The sequence below is a fragment of the Dipodomys merriami genome, unplaced genomic scaffold (genome assembly GCF_024711535.1).
Source record: "Dipodomys merriami isolate MVZ:Mamm:240054 unplaced genomic scaffold, mDipMer1.0.p SCAF_5, whole genome shotgun sequence".
Taxonomy (NCBI): Eukaryota; Metazoa; Chordata; class Mammalia; order Rodentia; family Heteromyidae; genus Dipodomys; species Dipodomys merriami.
In genome coordinates, this window is record NW_027206068.1 from 67,663,196 (window position 1) to 67,677,451 (window position 14,256).

The 14,256-nt window shown below is 48.6% G+C and overlaps 1 protein-coding gene across 1 annotated transcript in view; it reads right to left on the reverse strand.

Moving 5' to 3' along the window:
* Positions 1-14,256, reverse strand: part of Kiaa1549 (KIAA1549 ortholog) — a 103,726-nt gene that overhangs the window by 12,372 nt on the left and 77,098 nt on the right. Inside the window, exons 13-16 of the mRNA XM_069996876.1 lie at positions 10,873-11,078; positions 8,793-9,016; positions 8,180-8,333; positions 2,939-3,256 (exon numbers count right to left, since the gene is read on the reverse strand). Of these exons, the coding sequence (XP_069852977.1) occupies positions 2,939-3,256; positions 8,180-8,333; positions 8,793-9,016; positions 10,873-11,078 (902 nt within the window). The remainder of the gene's footprint in view (positions 1-2,938; positions 3,257-8,179; positions 8,334-8,792; positions 9,017-10,872; positions 11,079-14,256) is intronic.

Sequence of the window (14,256 nt, forward strand, 5' to 3'; positions counted from 1 at the left end):
TTTCAGCTTTCAAACAAATTTTGCCTCTGCTTCCACTTTTCTGGCCTCCTAATTCCTTATTTGGTGGAGAGAGGAAAGGAACTCAGGACTCTGGAGGGCATGAGCACTTCCCCCCACCCCAGTTTCCTCTCTTTCCTTGTCAGTGTGTGGTCCATCATTTCAGCTGCATCCTGCATCTTCACACCACCTGCCACACGTTATTTCACAGCTGCCAGGAGCCCAAGTCCTGGATCAACTCCACTGCCAGTCTCCTCTTGGTCTGTCTACATCTGGGTGTCTGAAGGCTGATCACCAACACCAGACTTCTAACTTGTGCCACTATCATTTCATGACTGTCTACCTCAACAAGGACTTTTATGGTAAGAAATTATCCCATGTGACCCTAATCTGGCTTCTCTCATTCTGCACAATAGGTATTTCAAGATCATGCCTGTAATCCTAGCTACTTAGGAGGCAGAGATCTAGAGGATGGAATCTTGAAGCCAGCCCAGACCAAAAAAGTCTGTAAGCGTTGACAAAAAATACAAAGGGCTGAGGAAGGGCTGGGAATGTGGCTCAGTGGTTGAGTGCTTTCCTAGCCCCGGGTTTGATTCCTCAGTACCTCATAAGCAGAAAAAGCTGAAAGTGCTACTATGGCTCAAGTGGTAGAGTGCTATCCTTGAACAAAAGAAGCTCAGGGACAGTGGCCAGGTCCTGAGTTCAAACCCCAGGACTGGAAAAGAAAAGAAAAGAAAAGAAAAGAGAAAATCCAAACCCATTGCAGAGATTAAAATTTTTCCTCTTTTAGCCAACCACCAGTGACTCACACCTGTAATTCTAGCTACTCAGTAGGCTGAAATCTAAGATTCAAAGGCAGCCTAGGCAGGAAAGGCCCTGAGACTCTTATCTCCAATTAACCACCAAAAAGCCAGAAGTGGAGCTGTGGCTCAAGTGTTAGAGTGCTAGCTTTGAGCAAAAAAAAAGATCTGGGAGAATGTGAAGTCCTGAGTTCAAGCCCCAGGAATGGTACAGTCCTTCCTCTTAATTTTAATCTACCTTCAAACTAATACAGAAAATTATCACCAGATTGTTCAACACACAAGAGTGACTTTCTAAACATAGGAAACCGGATTTCCAAAAAGGGTCAAAGAGCAACAACCGGCCGTGCTTATAAGGCTATAGGCCCAGCGGGCGAATCCAATGGGCCAGGAATGGGCATGATTCCCAGCCATGCGCATGGAAGCAGCTTTTCCTCAACTCCCAGGGGTGAGGGTGTAGCTGTTGAGCCAAAGCTGCAGGGCTGCTGGCCAGCACAGGCCCAGGGACAACCATCAACCATCTTGGCAAATGCACAACCACCCAGGCATTCCTCTGACGGGCTGTGCTCCAGGGGCTTTCAAGTAGACAGTCATCTTCCTTCTAATAAAAACCAAAGGGCTGAACGCGCTAAAGGCACATTTAGTGATCAGTCATAACGCCTTCACCAGTTTCAGAGGTCTCAATCCATCCTAGGGAGAGGGCGGCAGCATGGTAGATCCTTCACAAATACTTTTCTTTTCTTTTTTTGCTCCAGGGTGGAAGTTTACTACTCAAGCCACATATCCACATATGGTTTTTTTGCTGGTTAACTGGAGATTAGAGTCTCTTGGATTTTGCCACCACTGGCTTTGAACTGTGATCCTCAGATCGTAGCCTTCCCAGTAGCTAGGATTACGGGCATGAGCGACCAGCACATGGCTCAAAATTCTTTTAATATATGCGTATTGCCACCCAAGTCCACCTTAAGAAGGGTAACAATAAATATCAGAGCAACTTAGCATGAACTCACCAGCTAATAAATTTAAATTGTGACCTATTAACTTCTCCCTCCAGTCAACAGGTCATACCCCCTTTTACCCCAATCATTTCATTTGAAACAGACAGAAAACAGAATGAGTGCAACTTCCTTCCCTTCGACTTGTCCTGTGTGTTAAGGAGAATTTGAAAGAATGAACTAAATACAGGAATGTGAAGCTAGATGAAATCCTGCAGTGTCAGCTGGAGATGGGAAGCCGGCACTCGCAAACAGATGTCCTTGCCAGCTAGGAGCCTGGCTGCCAGGCGTGCCCGAGCCTCCATTACCTCTCTGCGCCTCCATTACCTCTCTGCATCTCTATTACCTCTCTGCGCCCAGGTGGCCACACAAGAGGTTAAGTAATTTGGGCCTTTTCTAAACTGTTCCTTTTAGGGGACATCAGTGAGTCTATGTGGTGACCATTAAACCATCTCCATTTCATGACATCATGGTGAAGCTAGAAAGGCGCTCCCTGCATTTCCCATAGAACACAAGACTGATGGAAACTTCCAGAATAAAGAATGAACTTAAGAGGAATGTAATAAAATCAAAAATTAAAAAAAAAAAACACCATCTACTACCCAAGACTGACTGACATTTATTTATTGCTAGTAGCAGGGTGCTTTCATTCTGGAGCCATGACTCCCAGCTCCGGTTCTTTGTTTTTTGGTTTTTTTTTTTTTGGGGGGGGTCTGGTTGTGGGGCCTGAACTCTGGGCCTGGGCGCTGTCCCTCAGCTCTTCAGCTCAAGGCTAGCGCACTTGAGCCACAGCACCACTTCCGGCTTTTTTCTTTTTGCTTATATGGTGCTGAGGAATCGAACCCAGGGCCTCAGGCTTGTAAGGCAAGCACTCTACCACTGAGCCACCTTCCCAGCCCCCCAGCTCCGGTTCTTGTTGGTTATTTTGGAGGTGGAGTCTCCCAGATTTTTCTGGCTAGCCTGGCTTTGAACCACGATCCTCTAAATCTCAGCCTCCCAAGTAGCTAGGATTATAGGTTGTGAGCCACCAGTTTTCATCTCAACCTTTACTTTTTATCAAATGTAAATGTAACGAGTCTGCAGAAACACAGACAACAAAACTCCAACATCGCGACCAGGAGAGAATTCTAGAAAGCCAGTACTTACGCTGCAGGGATTGTTGGCTGTCTGGGCTGGGCTGTAGAAGGATCCCCATTGGGCGGCTCGCCTTTCTTCCCGGGAAGGGGTGTTGCTGACGGGCAGGCCGGCTGGGGCCCCTGGGCCGGGGCCTGCCGCGTTGGCGGGCTGGCTGCTGGGGGCCACGAGGGCAAAGGCGTCGTCCAGGAGGGAGTGCATGGTCTGGCGGGCCTCCTCGATGGACGGCTGCGGCGGGATGTACTGCGAGGCCGGGAAGGGCAGGCCCGGATACCTGCCCAGCTCGGTGGACGATGGCGTCTGCACCTCGGCCGGGAGGTCAGGATCAGACTGCAAGGGCAGGAGGGCAGAGGAAGGAATCAGGCAGAGCTTTGGGGAGACTCCGAAACAAAATTCTATGGCCCAAATGGAATTTAATAAGTTGTGTGTACGCACACATGCACACGCGTGCAGATACTGGATATCGAACTCAGGACCTGGGCACTGTCCTTTCCCATTTTTACCCAAGGCTAGCACTCTGCCACTTGAGCCTCAGCTCCACTTCCGGCTTTTTGCTGGCCAATTGGCCATAAAGAGCCTTTTCTGCCTGGGTTGGCTTTGAAACGCAATCGTTTGGCACTTAGGAAAGGATTTATGATAAGAATTTTAAAACCACACTTACAGAATATATATTCCATTTTATAGGTGATAAAGGCTTGAAACAGAAAACAAAAAGGTGGGAGTATTCATCCTTTTTTCCCTGCAAACCTCAACATTCTGAAATGTACTTCAAATATATTGTTTTCACTGAAAGCCTAAGTAGCTAAGATTATGTATCAAAGGGAATATACTCAAAATGCCCGGTCACATTGCCATATGTATAAAAACTAAGACATATAGCAGTCTTGAGTATCAAGAGGGAAAAAAAAGACCAGGTGCATATGGATCACACTTGTAATCATATCAACTCAGGAGGCTAAGGTCTGAGGATCACAATTTGAAGATAGCCAGTCTCTTGAACAAACCCAAGAGATTCTTATGTCCAGTTAACCATCAAAAAGCCAGAAGTGGAGATATGGTTCAAGTGGTAGAGCACCAGCCTTGAGGGATAAAAAGGCTAGGTGAGAACTCCAGAGTTTTAGTACTCAAATGAAAAAAAAAATCCCTACATATTCAAAAAACCTTCAACATCACCACCAGCCTAAATGTATGTATGTATAATATTTATAATCCTACTACAACAACTATTTAAACAGAGTGACAATTATTTATTAAAAACAGTTGGGTTGTTTTATTTTTTTTTGTGAGGTACTGGGATTTGAACTCAAAACCTGATGCGTGGTCAAGCAAGTGCTCTACTACTTAATCCACACCCTTAGCCCACCATTTGTCTTTAAAATAATCTCTGGATAACATGATTCATTAATAAAGGTATACATTATATTGCATTAAGACAGGAATATAAACAGCAGTGGGAAGTTTTTCTTTAAAAGCTTACTTCCTGACACTGAGTTCCAAAGAAAATGCTGCCATAATATACACTGGGTAAATTGTAAGAGACAAAATGGGCAACAGTAGAAAAATAGTCTCCTACAGTTTGGATCTTGGAAAGCGCCATGCGTTAAAGGCTTGGTCCCGAGTTGGGAGGCAGGAAACTTTAAGAGGCAGGACTTAGTGGGAGGTCTGAAGGTCATTGGGGTGGTACCTCTGAAGAGGACTGTGGGACTCACGCCTTCCTCTTTATTTATTTATCATCTATCTATCTATCTATCTATCTATCTATCTATCTATCTATCTATCTATCTATCTATCTATCTATCTAGTGTCCATCCTAGGGCCTGGGCACTGTCCCTGAGGTTTTGTGCTCAAGGCTAACACTTTATCACTGAAGCCACAGCTCCGCTTTTGGCTTTCTGGTATTTAGGGCTTCCTGCCCGGGCTGGCTTTGAACCGTGATCCTAAGATCTCAGCCTCCTGAGTTGCTAGGATTACGTGTGTGAGCCACCTGCGCCCAATTTTGCGGCCTCACCGTAGGCCCAACGCAAAGGGCTGCACAGCCCTGGAACGGAATCTCTAACGCTGAGAGCCAACATAAAACTCTCCCTTTTCCTAAGTGGATAATGTCAGGCATTTTGTTATAATCACCCAAAACTATGAACACGGTGTCATTTTGGGGGGTCTGTCATGGTTATGAGAGATGTAAATGTGACAAGGAGCTCTGGGGACCTCCTTCTCCCCCGAATGCTTTGCTCGCCAGTGGCCCACACCAACTCTGCTGGCTCAGAACCCCCTGAGGCAGCAAGGAAGACATTCCCACATCCCCACACCGGTCCAGATCAGTGCGTTCATTACAAAGAAAACGGCCTTCTCTGTCGTGGCCAGCTGTCTGGAAACTGCTTCCCACAGACGAAGGGGTGTGTGTGTGTCCACGGAAGGTGGGGGATTAATCACTGTCAGATTCTTATTTATTTCGTCAGTCAGTCATGGGGCTTGAACTCTGGGCCTGGGCGCTGTCCTTGAGCGAAAAAGCAAGCACTCTTCCACTTGAGCCACAGCATCACTTCCAGTTTTCTGGTGGTTAAATGGAGATAAGAGTCTCAAGGACTTTCCAGTCCTAGCTGGCTTTGAAACACAATCCTGAGATCTCAGCCTCCTGAGTAGCTAGGATTACAGGCATAAGCCACTAGCGGCTGGCCGGCCGAGAGATTCTTATATTGAATTAACCAGCAAAAAGCCTTAAGGAGAGGTACGTTTACATGGTAGAGACCCAACCTTGAGCAAAAAAGCTGAGTAAGAGAATAAGGAACTATTAAATATCAAGGATTATGCCGATTTGGGACCTATTTTGCAATGTTTGGTGGACTATTCTAAGCAAGTGTCCTGGTTTGTCCTCATTTATGCCTGCTGCCCCAACTGAATAGACTCAGTGTTTCCTGGTCTGGCCCCAAACTCATGGGATCAGGGGATTCTCCTATCTCAGCCTCCCAAGTAGCTTGAACTATGGAAGCGCCACACTGCTTCTGCAAACCAAAGAGCTTGACAGTAACTAGTTTCCGTCTCACGAGTCCTCCAAACCCTCAACTCTGTCTGCAAAGGCAGTGAAGACAAATATGTAACCCACAGGAGTGGCTGTCTTGCAAAAACTTTCCTGTGTTTACCCAAACAGATAACTGGCTGGCTGCAGCCAGAGGGCCCAGACTGCCAGGCCAGGGCTAGAACACGAACTCCAGTCAGGAGGCGGAGGACATGTGGCTGGCATAGGAGCACAAGGGCTCTCAAGGACAAGGTCACTGAAGGAAAAGTAGAAACTTCACCACGATGCAAACCCTGGAGCACACACAGGCTCCCTAAAAAGCAGTCAGTTCAGAGAAACGCATTCTTGTTTTTAGGGGACAAAAAGCAGAAGCCTCTTGTAAGGTTAGAGCAGGTGAGAAGATTGGAGGCCAAAACTCCTTGTGCCATTCTCATCTGGACTTGGCTTTTTTCCTTTTCTTTACTTGGTACTCAATTCCTTCTCACATTTGCTGAATATGAAATAGGAAATATGGAGAGAAGGAAGGAAGGAGGTAAGGGCAGGGAGAGAAGTAGGAAAGATAAGGGAGGGGGAGGAAGAAGGAGAGGTAAAGTCTACACAAGGAAGATTTTCCTCATAGCAAAGGAATCTTTGGAAAAGAAGTCATAGAGACTGTCAGCCCCCTGATGGTCTCCAGGGAAAAGGTCCTTTCCAATTCTGTATTTTCTGGGGGGAAAAGAAGGATAACCCAAGTCAGGTGCAGTGGTACATGCCTTTAGTCCCATCTACTCAGGAACCTAACAGGAAGATTGTTTGAGTCCAAGTTTGAGATCAGCCTGGGCAATGCAACAAAACTACATTTCCCCCCCCATAAAAAAAATGAAAAAGGAGCATCCGGATCCCCAAAAGGACATGGGGTGGTCCATGAGGCCAAAGGTAGACAGCCAGAGAAGGTAGGTCATTCTCCACAGGACACTCAACAGCAAACACTATGGATGGAAACTCCAAGAATGAAGGCTCTCCGTGGGAGAAGGAGCCCAGGCTGGTTATGGAACTGGATCAGGAAGGAATGTTCCAGATGCTTCTATTAATTAGTTCTACACCTCAGGAGGCCCCTGCCGCACACAGGCAAAAGCACCAGGTGACTATCTTGAGAACTGTATGGAAAGCCATCACAGCTCAAGAGCGCCATCTACTGCAGGAAGTGCAGCCAGGGCTCCTCCATCCGAGGAGCTCAGCATTCAGAAAGTGATTGAAGCCACCCCTTTTTATTGGCTCTAATTCAGGCCAGGGTCCTACCAGTTCTTGTGAGTGGGTTACAAAGGTCACAGTCCAAGTCTGTTTTTCTTTCCTCTGTGTGTGTGTGTGTGTGTGTGTGTGTGTGTGTGTGTGTGTGTGTGTGTGTGTGTGTGTGTGTTCATACTGGGGCTTGAACTCAGGGACTTGAGCACTTGATTAGCTTTTTGCTTTTTTGCTCAAGGCTGGTACTCTACCACTTAAGCCACAGACCCATTTCCATCTTTTTTGCTGTTTATTTGAAGAGTTGCTTGGATTTATCTGCCCAGGCTGGCTTTGAACCTTGATCCTCACATCTCAGCCTCCGACTTGGCTAGGATTATAGGCGTGAGTGAGCTAGATGAACTTCCTTAGATTCAAAACATCCCAAATCTGATGCTTTTCACATCCAAAACACATCAGTTAAGGCATACTGAGCTGAGCAGATTATCTGGGGGCAAGAGGGGGAAAGAAAACCCTAACTCCTCATTCATCTGACCAGTGGGGAGAAAATAAACCTATACCCCCCCTCTCTCATATATATGAGGGGGATGGATAGATAGATTCAATAAACTTCAAGTCTGAAGAGCCAGGTACTACTGGTAGCTGTAATTCCTAGCTACTCAGGACACTGAGATCGAAGGTGAAAGTCTGATGACAGCCTGGGTAGAAAAGTTCTCGGGACTCCACTGAAGCAGCAAAAAAGCCAGAAGGGAAGGTGTGGCTCAAATGGGAAAGCACAAGCCTTGAGCAAAAACAAAAACAAAAACAAGCCAAGTGAGTGCGCGGAGGCCTTGACTTCACGCCCCAGTACCAGCTTGCTCGCTTAATCAATCAATAATAAAGCCTGAGGACAGGGCTTGCATGCAGGAAGGAAAAACGGGGAGCATTTCCAGATCCATCAACCCTCAGCGGGGCTGCCGGTGTCCCCGCCCCAGGCACGCCCCCCATCGCCACGCCCCATCCCACAGGTCGCGCGTGCGCACCGGGCAGCCCAGGTAGGCCGAGTTGTGCACCCCGGGCGGCCGGCGGTAGGTGCCGTCGCTGTCGGTGGTGATGAGCCGGTCCTTCTCCGCGTCGGCCGGGCACCCGTTCACCTGGTGTTTCCGGCGCGGCTTGGGTGAACGCTTTATCCGCGAGCTGCCGGGCGACATTGGAAACGGTCTCCCCAGGAAAGAAGCCTCCGCGCCACCTCCCCACCCAAGCCCTGCGCGTGTCGGGTGTTTGCGGCCATCCCCAGGGGCAAACGGGGCGGCGGGCAGGGTCCCCCGCCTCCGGGAGATGGGAGGGGGAGGACGGAGGCGCCGCCTCCCAGGGAGACCCCGCCCCCAGGGAGACAGGGGGAGGGGGGACGGAGACCCCGCCTCCCAGGGAGACAGGGGGAGGGGGGACGGAGACCCCGCCCCCAGGGAGACCCCGCCCCCAGGGAGGCAGGGGGAGGGGAACGGAGACCCCGCCTCCCAAGGAGGCCCCGCCTCCCAGTGAGACCCCGCCTCCCAGGGAGACCCCGCCTCCCAGGGAGACCCCGCCTCCCAGGGAGACCCCGGGCTGGGCACAGAGCTGCCTGGCAGGCCCCGCCTCTGGCCCCGCCCGGCCCACCTCTTCCGGGGCTCGATGAACACCGAGGGCACGCTGGCCGTAGGGTCCAGGATCTTGTCGATCTGCATCTGCGCGCGGCGGTACACGCGGTGCCGCTCCTTCGTGTCCCCCGAGGACAGGTCGTCCACCACCGGGAACTCGTAGTGGCCGCGCCTCTTGGCACGCAGCCGGATCTTGTTGCGGTGATGCTCAATCTCGGACTTGTGCCGCAGCGCCGTCTGAATCTGAGGGGAGGTGGGGGAAAACAGGGTGTTCTTAGATGTTTCTGGAACCCTCCTTGGCCAAGCCTTTTATGCACCACTTCCTCTCCTCCACAACCTGGACGTGCTATCTGGGGGCCCCAGGATGCCCAACCGGAGTGACAGGGCGGGGACAGCCCCCGCCCTAAATTTCTTCTGTAACTTCCTCAAGCTGACTCATGGGCCTTGACCCTACCTAACCAGGAACCTATGACAGGCTATTTTACCAAGGGCCACAGGGTGCCAGCCATCCTAATTGGTCCCCAGGAGGGGCTGGCTTTCTCTGTCCCCCCCAAGAGACACTCAAGCCTTGGACAGTGACCCTTGACAAAGTGGAAGACGCAAGTCTCCGATAGCCAGGTGCAATACATCCTCACATGCAAGGAAGGCATCTGCGCTAAAGCAGATACTTGTCATTAACTCGTGATTAACTCACTTGTGATTACCTGGCTTAGGGAGGCAGCTTCCCAGAGTCTGGCTGCACCCCTTTCCTCCCCACCCCCAAAAGGTGGAGACCACGGCCACGCAGGGTGGACCTGAGGCCCAAGGGAGCTGAGCAGCGCCCGGGTAGGGCTTTCCCAGGCCTCAGGTGATTGCATGAGCCCCGCTACACAGTGTCTAACCGCACTTGCCCAGTGTCTCATCTTGCTTGCTTTTCAGTTTTTTCAATTGTCATAATGATGTACGGGATGTATGGGTTACAGTTACATAAATCAGGGAAAGAGTACATTTCTCTTTGGATATCACCCCTTCACTCTTTCCCAGTTTTTCTCACTCACAAGTGGTATAGTTTTTTTTTTGTTTTGTTTTTTGTTTTTGTTTTGCCAGTCCTGGGGCTGTTGCTCAGGGCCTGGGTATTGTTCCTGAGATTCTTTTGCTCAAGGCTAGCACGCTACACCTTGAACCACAGCACCACTTCTGGATTTTTCTTTTGATGCAGTACTAAGGAATTGAACCCAGGGCTTCATGCATACAAGGCAAGCACCCTACCACTAAGCGACGTTCCCAGCTGGTATAGTTCATTTTCAACATAGTGTCTAGTGAGTACCACTGCTGCATTTGTTCACCCTTTGTCCATTTCAGCGCCTCTCCTTACACTCAATGACAGATAAACAAGACAAAAGGAAAACAAAAATAGCAAAAAAGAACCTCTTGTTTCCATTTCCTGGCAGTGTCTGATCTTAAAAAATAAAGAGATAGTCATTTTTGTTTTGGGATGCTTGAACTCAGGGCCTTGCATTCTTGCTTGGCTTATTTTTGCTCAGGGTTGGTGCTCTACCACTGGAGCCATGCTTCCACTTCCAGTTTTTGCTGGTTAACTAAAGATACTGAGTCTCACGGACTTTCTTGTCCCAACTCCTTTGAGCTGCAATCCTTAGAGCTGAGCCTCCTGAATAGCTAGGATTATAGGAGTCATCCACTGGTGCTGAGTGTTTTAAACTAAGCATACTTACTATGCCTCTAGTAACTATTTGACAGTGTACCTTTGGTTCACTTTCAAGCGCTGACTAAACCAGAATGTGAGGTTTTTATTAATATAACAATTATTATTATTGCTAATGTGGGTTTTGGTGTTTTGTGGGGTTTTTTTAATCTGCTCTGGGACTTTAAGTCAGGACCTGGGTGCTGTCCCTTTGCTTTTTCACTCAAAGCTGGCACTCTACCACTTTCGCTATACCTCCAATTCCAGCTTTTTGCTGGAGATAAGAGTCTCTCCTATTTGTCTACAAGGGCTGGATTTGAACCGTGATCCTCAGACCTCAGCCTCTTTAGCTAGATTACAGGCGTGAGCCACCGGCGTGTTCGGGCTTGCTGAGGTGTATTTGAATTAGAATGCATACCTCCTTGTTGATCTTGTTGGTCTCAGCCACTCGGCTGGCCAGCACGGGGTTCTGGGCAGGGGGCACCGGGATGGGCTGCATGGCGATCAGCTGCACCTTACTGGGGACCCGCCGGCTGGCCTCAGACGAGCGCGAGAGCCTGTCCACATGCTCAAAGATGGAAGCGGAGGAGTGCTGCTCAGTCCCTGAACTGGGAAGCGGGGGTGCTGGAAAGGAGAGAAAAGCAAGGGATAAAGTCACTTAAAGAAACAGCAGGGGCAATGCTAAGGCCCAAAAGGCTATGGCCCCACACTGGGGGCAGAGCACTGGAAACGTCTCTATCTAATGCTGTCTCTTTTAGTGTCTTTAAAAATGATAAACACAACCAGGTTCCGGTGGCTCACTCCTGTAATCCTAGCTACTCAGGAGGCTGAGATCTGAGGATCGTGGTTCAAAACCAGACCGGGCAGAAGAGTCTGTGGGACTCTTATCTCCAATTAACCACCAGAAAACCAGAAGTGGCGCTGTGGTTCAAAGTAGTAGAGCACTAGCCTTGAGAAGAATAGCTCAGGGGCAGTGCTTAAGCTCTGTTCAAGCCCCATTGACCATCACCATCACCATCACCACCACCACCACCAACAACAAAAAAGACAAACACTTAGCTGGGCACCAGTGGCTCACACCTGTAATCCTAGCTACTCAGGAGGCCAAGATCTGAGGATTGCAGTTCAAAGCCAGCCCGGTCAGGAAAGTCCAGGAGACTCATCTCCAATAAACCACTCAGAAAACTGAGTGTCACAATGGCTCAAGTGGTAGAGTGCTAGCCTTGAGCTGAAGAGCTGAGGGACAGCGCCCAGGCCCAGTTCAAGCCCCACAACCAAAAGAAAAAAAAAATTTTTTTTAAGGAAAGATGCGAGAAAGTCATTAGGCTATTCACTGTGTCAACAGCTGCCCAGTTTTGTCTAAATACAATTCAAATCTTTAGGATATAAGGGGACAGCAGAAGCTCAAGCTGCTCAGCTGGTCAAGAGACAACTGACAGAACTTGTAGAAGCATTTCTAGCCTCTGTGAACTTGTGCTATCATGAAGAGAGCTTGCAGAGTTCTGAACTCACCCCCGTCCTTAGCTGGCACTCTACCACTAAAGGCACCTTCCCACTTCCAGCTCAGTTAACTGAAGATAAGAGGCTTACAGATTTGTCTGGCATGGAAGTCAGAAGAAGGGAAAGGTAGGCACTCCAAGATGTTTCTCAACTGAACAATGGACAGAAACGAAAATCCACAGCTCTTTTTCTTTCCCCCGAGTATTTTTTTTTTTTTTTTGTCGGTCATGGGACTTGAACTCTGGGCCTGAGCACTGTCCCTCAGCTCTTCAGCTCAAGGCGAGTGCTCTACCACTTGAGCTACAGCGCCACTTCCGGTTTTCTGGTGGTTTATTGGAGATAGGAGTCTCAGGGTCTCTCCTGCCCGGGCTGGCTTTGAACCGCGATCCTCAGATCTCAGCCTCCTGAGTAGCTAGGATTACAGGCGTGAGCCACCAGCGCCTGGCCCCCCGAGTATTTCTTCCCTGGATGAAACCTGGACTTTAATCCTGTCTCTCTGAAGCACCACACCTGCTACTACGTTTTATGAAAGCGGATCCTGAGCAAAAGCTCTTGCCTTTGTCTGAAAGGCTTTTCCTTCAGATTATAAAAGGGTATGCAGGCCTCATGCCCCAAGAACCCCAAAGGCCACATGTAGGTCTAAGCTTCAGTCCAGAATCTCTTCTCTTATACAATACAGTTCACTCAGTGAAATTTCATACAGACAAATTTACGATCAACAATGTTGAGTATAAAAATTACTATTAAAAACAACATGCTGAGGTTTCCCTTATCTTTGCATTCCTGAAACACAATCCTAAGATATAAATAAAGCTCTACTCAATACAATAGCTGAATAGGCACATTTACTTAATAGAACCTATTAAACTAAAACCACACTACCCTGGCATCCATCCAGAAATGGCTCCCTAGGAGAGGCGGGCCTGTGGGCGTGGCTTGCTTCTAGGGCCTAAGTCTGTCAGTGATTCGCTTAGGATGGGGAACAAAGTTCATCTGAGACCTACTTATCTCCCAAGGCAAGGATGCTAAAGCAAATGAGGAGATGGCCATGAACCTACAGCTACCGTTTAGAAAAGGATGATGGATGCGGGATGACCCCACTACCTGCCACAGCACCAGCAGGGACATCTGGAATTGATCCGACAGGCTGTTTTTAGGCCTGGAGTTTTTGTTTCACTTCTTTTGTCCTTCTGGAAGGAATATTATTTGGACCCTAAATCAGAATGAAGATGCACCTCTGTGAACCCCTCGTCTCTACCACAGAAGTCTTGAAGAAGACACCAGTATAAAGTCTGATGGTGGCGATCAATGCTGAGAAGTTCAGCATGAGACAGCTACTCTATTTAGAAAAATTATATATATGTATATATATACGTGTGTGTGTGTATATATATATATACACACACACACACACACACACACATATATATTTTTTGGTCAGCTGTGGGACTTGAACTCAGGGGCCTGAGCTCTTTTTGCTCAAGACTAGCTCTCTACCACTTTAAGCCATAGCTCCACTTCCAGTATTCTGGTGGTGAATTAGAGATAAGCATCTCATGGGCTTTCCTGCCTGGGCTGGCTTTGAACCATGATCCTCAGATCTCTGCCTCCTGAATAGCTAGTATTGCAGGCATGAGCCACTGGCACCTGGCCATTTAGTAGATTGTTTTTTGTTTTTTTTTGTTTTTTGTTTTTTGTCGGTTGTGGGGCTTGAACTCTGGGCATGAGCGCTGTCCCTCAGCTCTTCAGCTCCAGACTAGTGCTCTACCACTTGAGCTACAGCGCCACTTCCTGTTTTCTGGTGGTTTATTGGAGATAAACATTGCATGGACTTTCCTGCCCAGGCTGGCTTTGAACTGTGATCCTCAGATCTTAGCCTACTGAGTAGCTAGGCGTGAGCCACTGGCAACCGGCTGGGTTGTTTGGGGTTTTTTTTACTGTATTTTTTTCTTGTCTTTTCTGTTTGGGTACTGGGGATAGAACACAGGACATGTTCCATCTAGGCAGGTGCTTTGCCATTAAGCTACAGCCCAGCCTTTTAGTAGATTTTTTTTTGCCTGTCCTGGGGCTTGAACTCAGGTCCTGGGCACTGTCCCTGAGCTTCTTTTGCTCAAGGCTGGTGCTCTACCACTTGAGCCACAGCACCACTTCCGGCTTTTTTCTTTTTGCTTATGTGGTGCTGAGGAATCGAACCCAGGGCCTCAGGCATGCAAGGCAAGCGCTCTACCACTGAGCCACCTTCCCAGCCCCCTAGTAGATTCAGTTTAGCATTTGAAGTAGAACAGCAGCCTGACTGATGGCA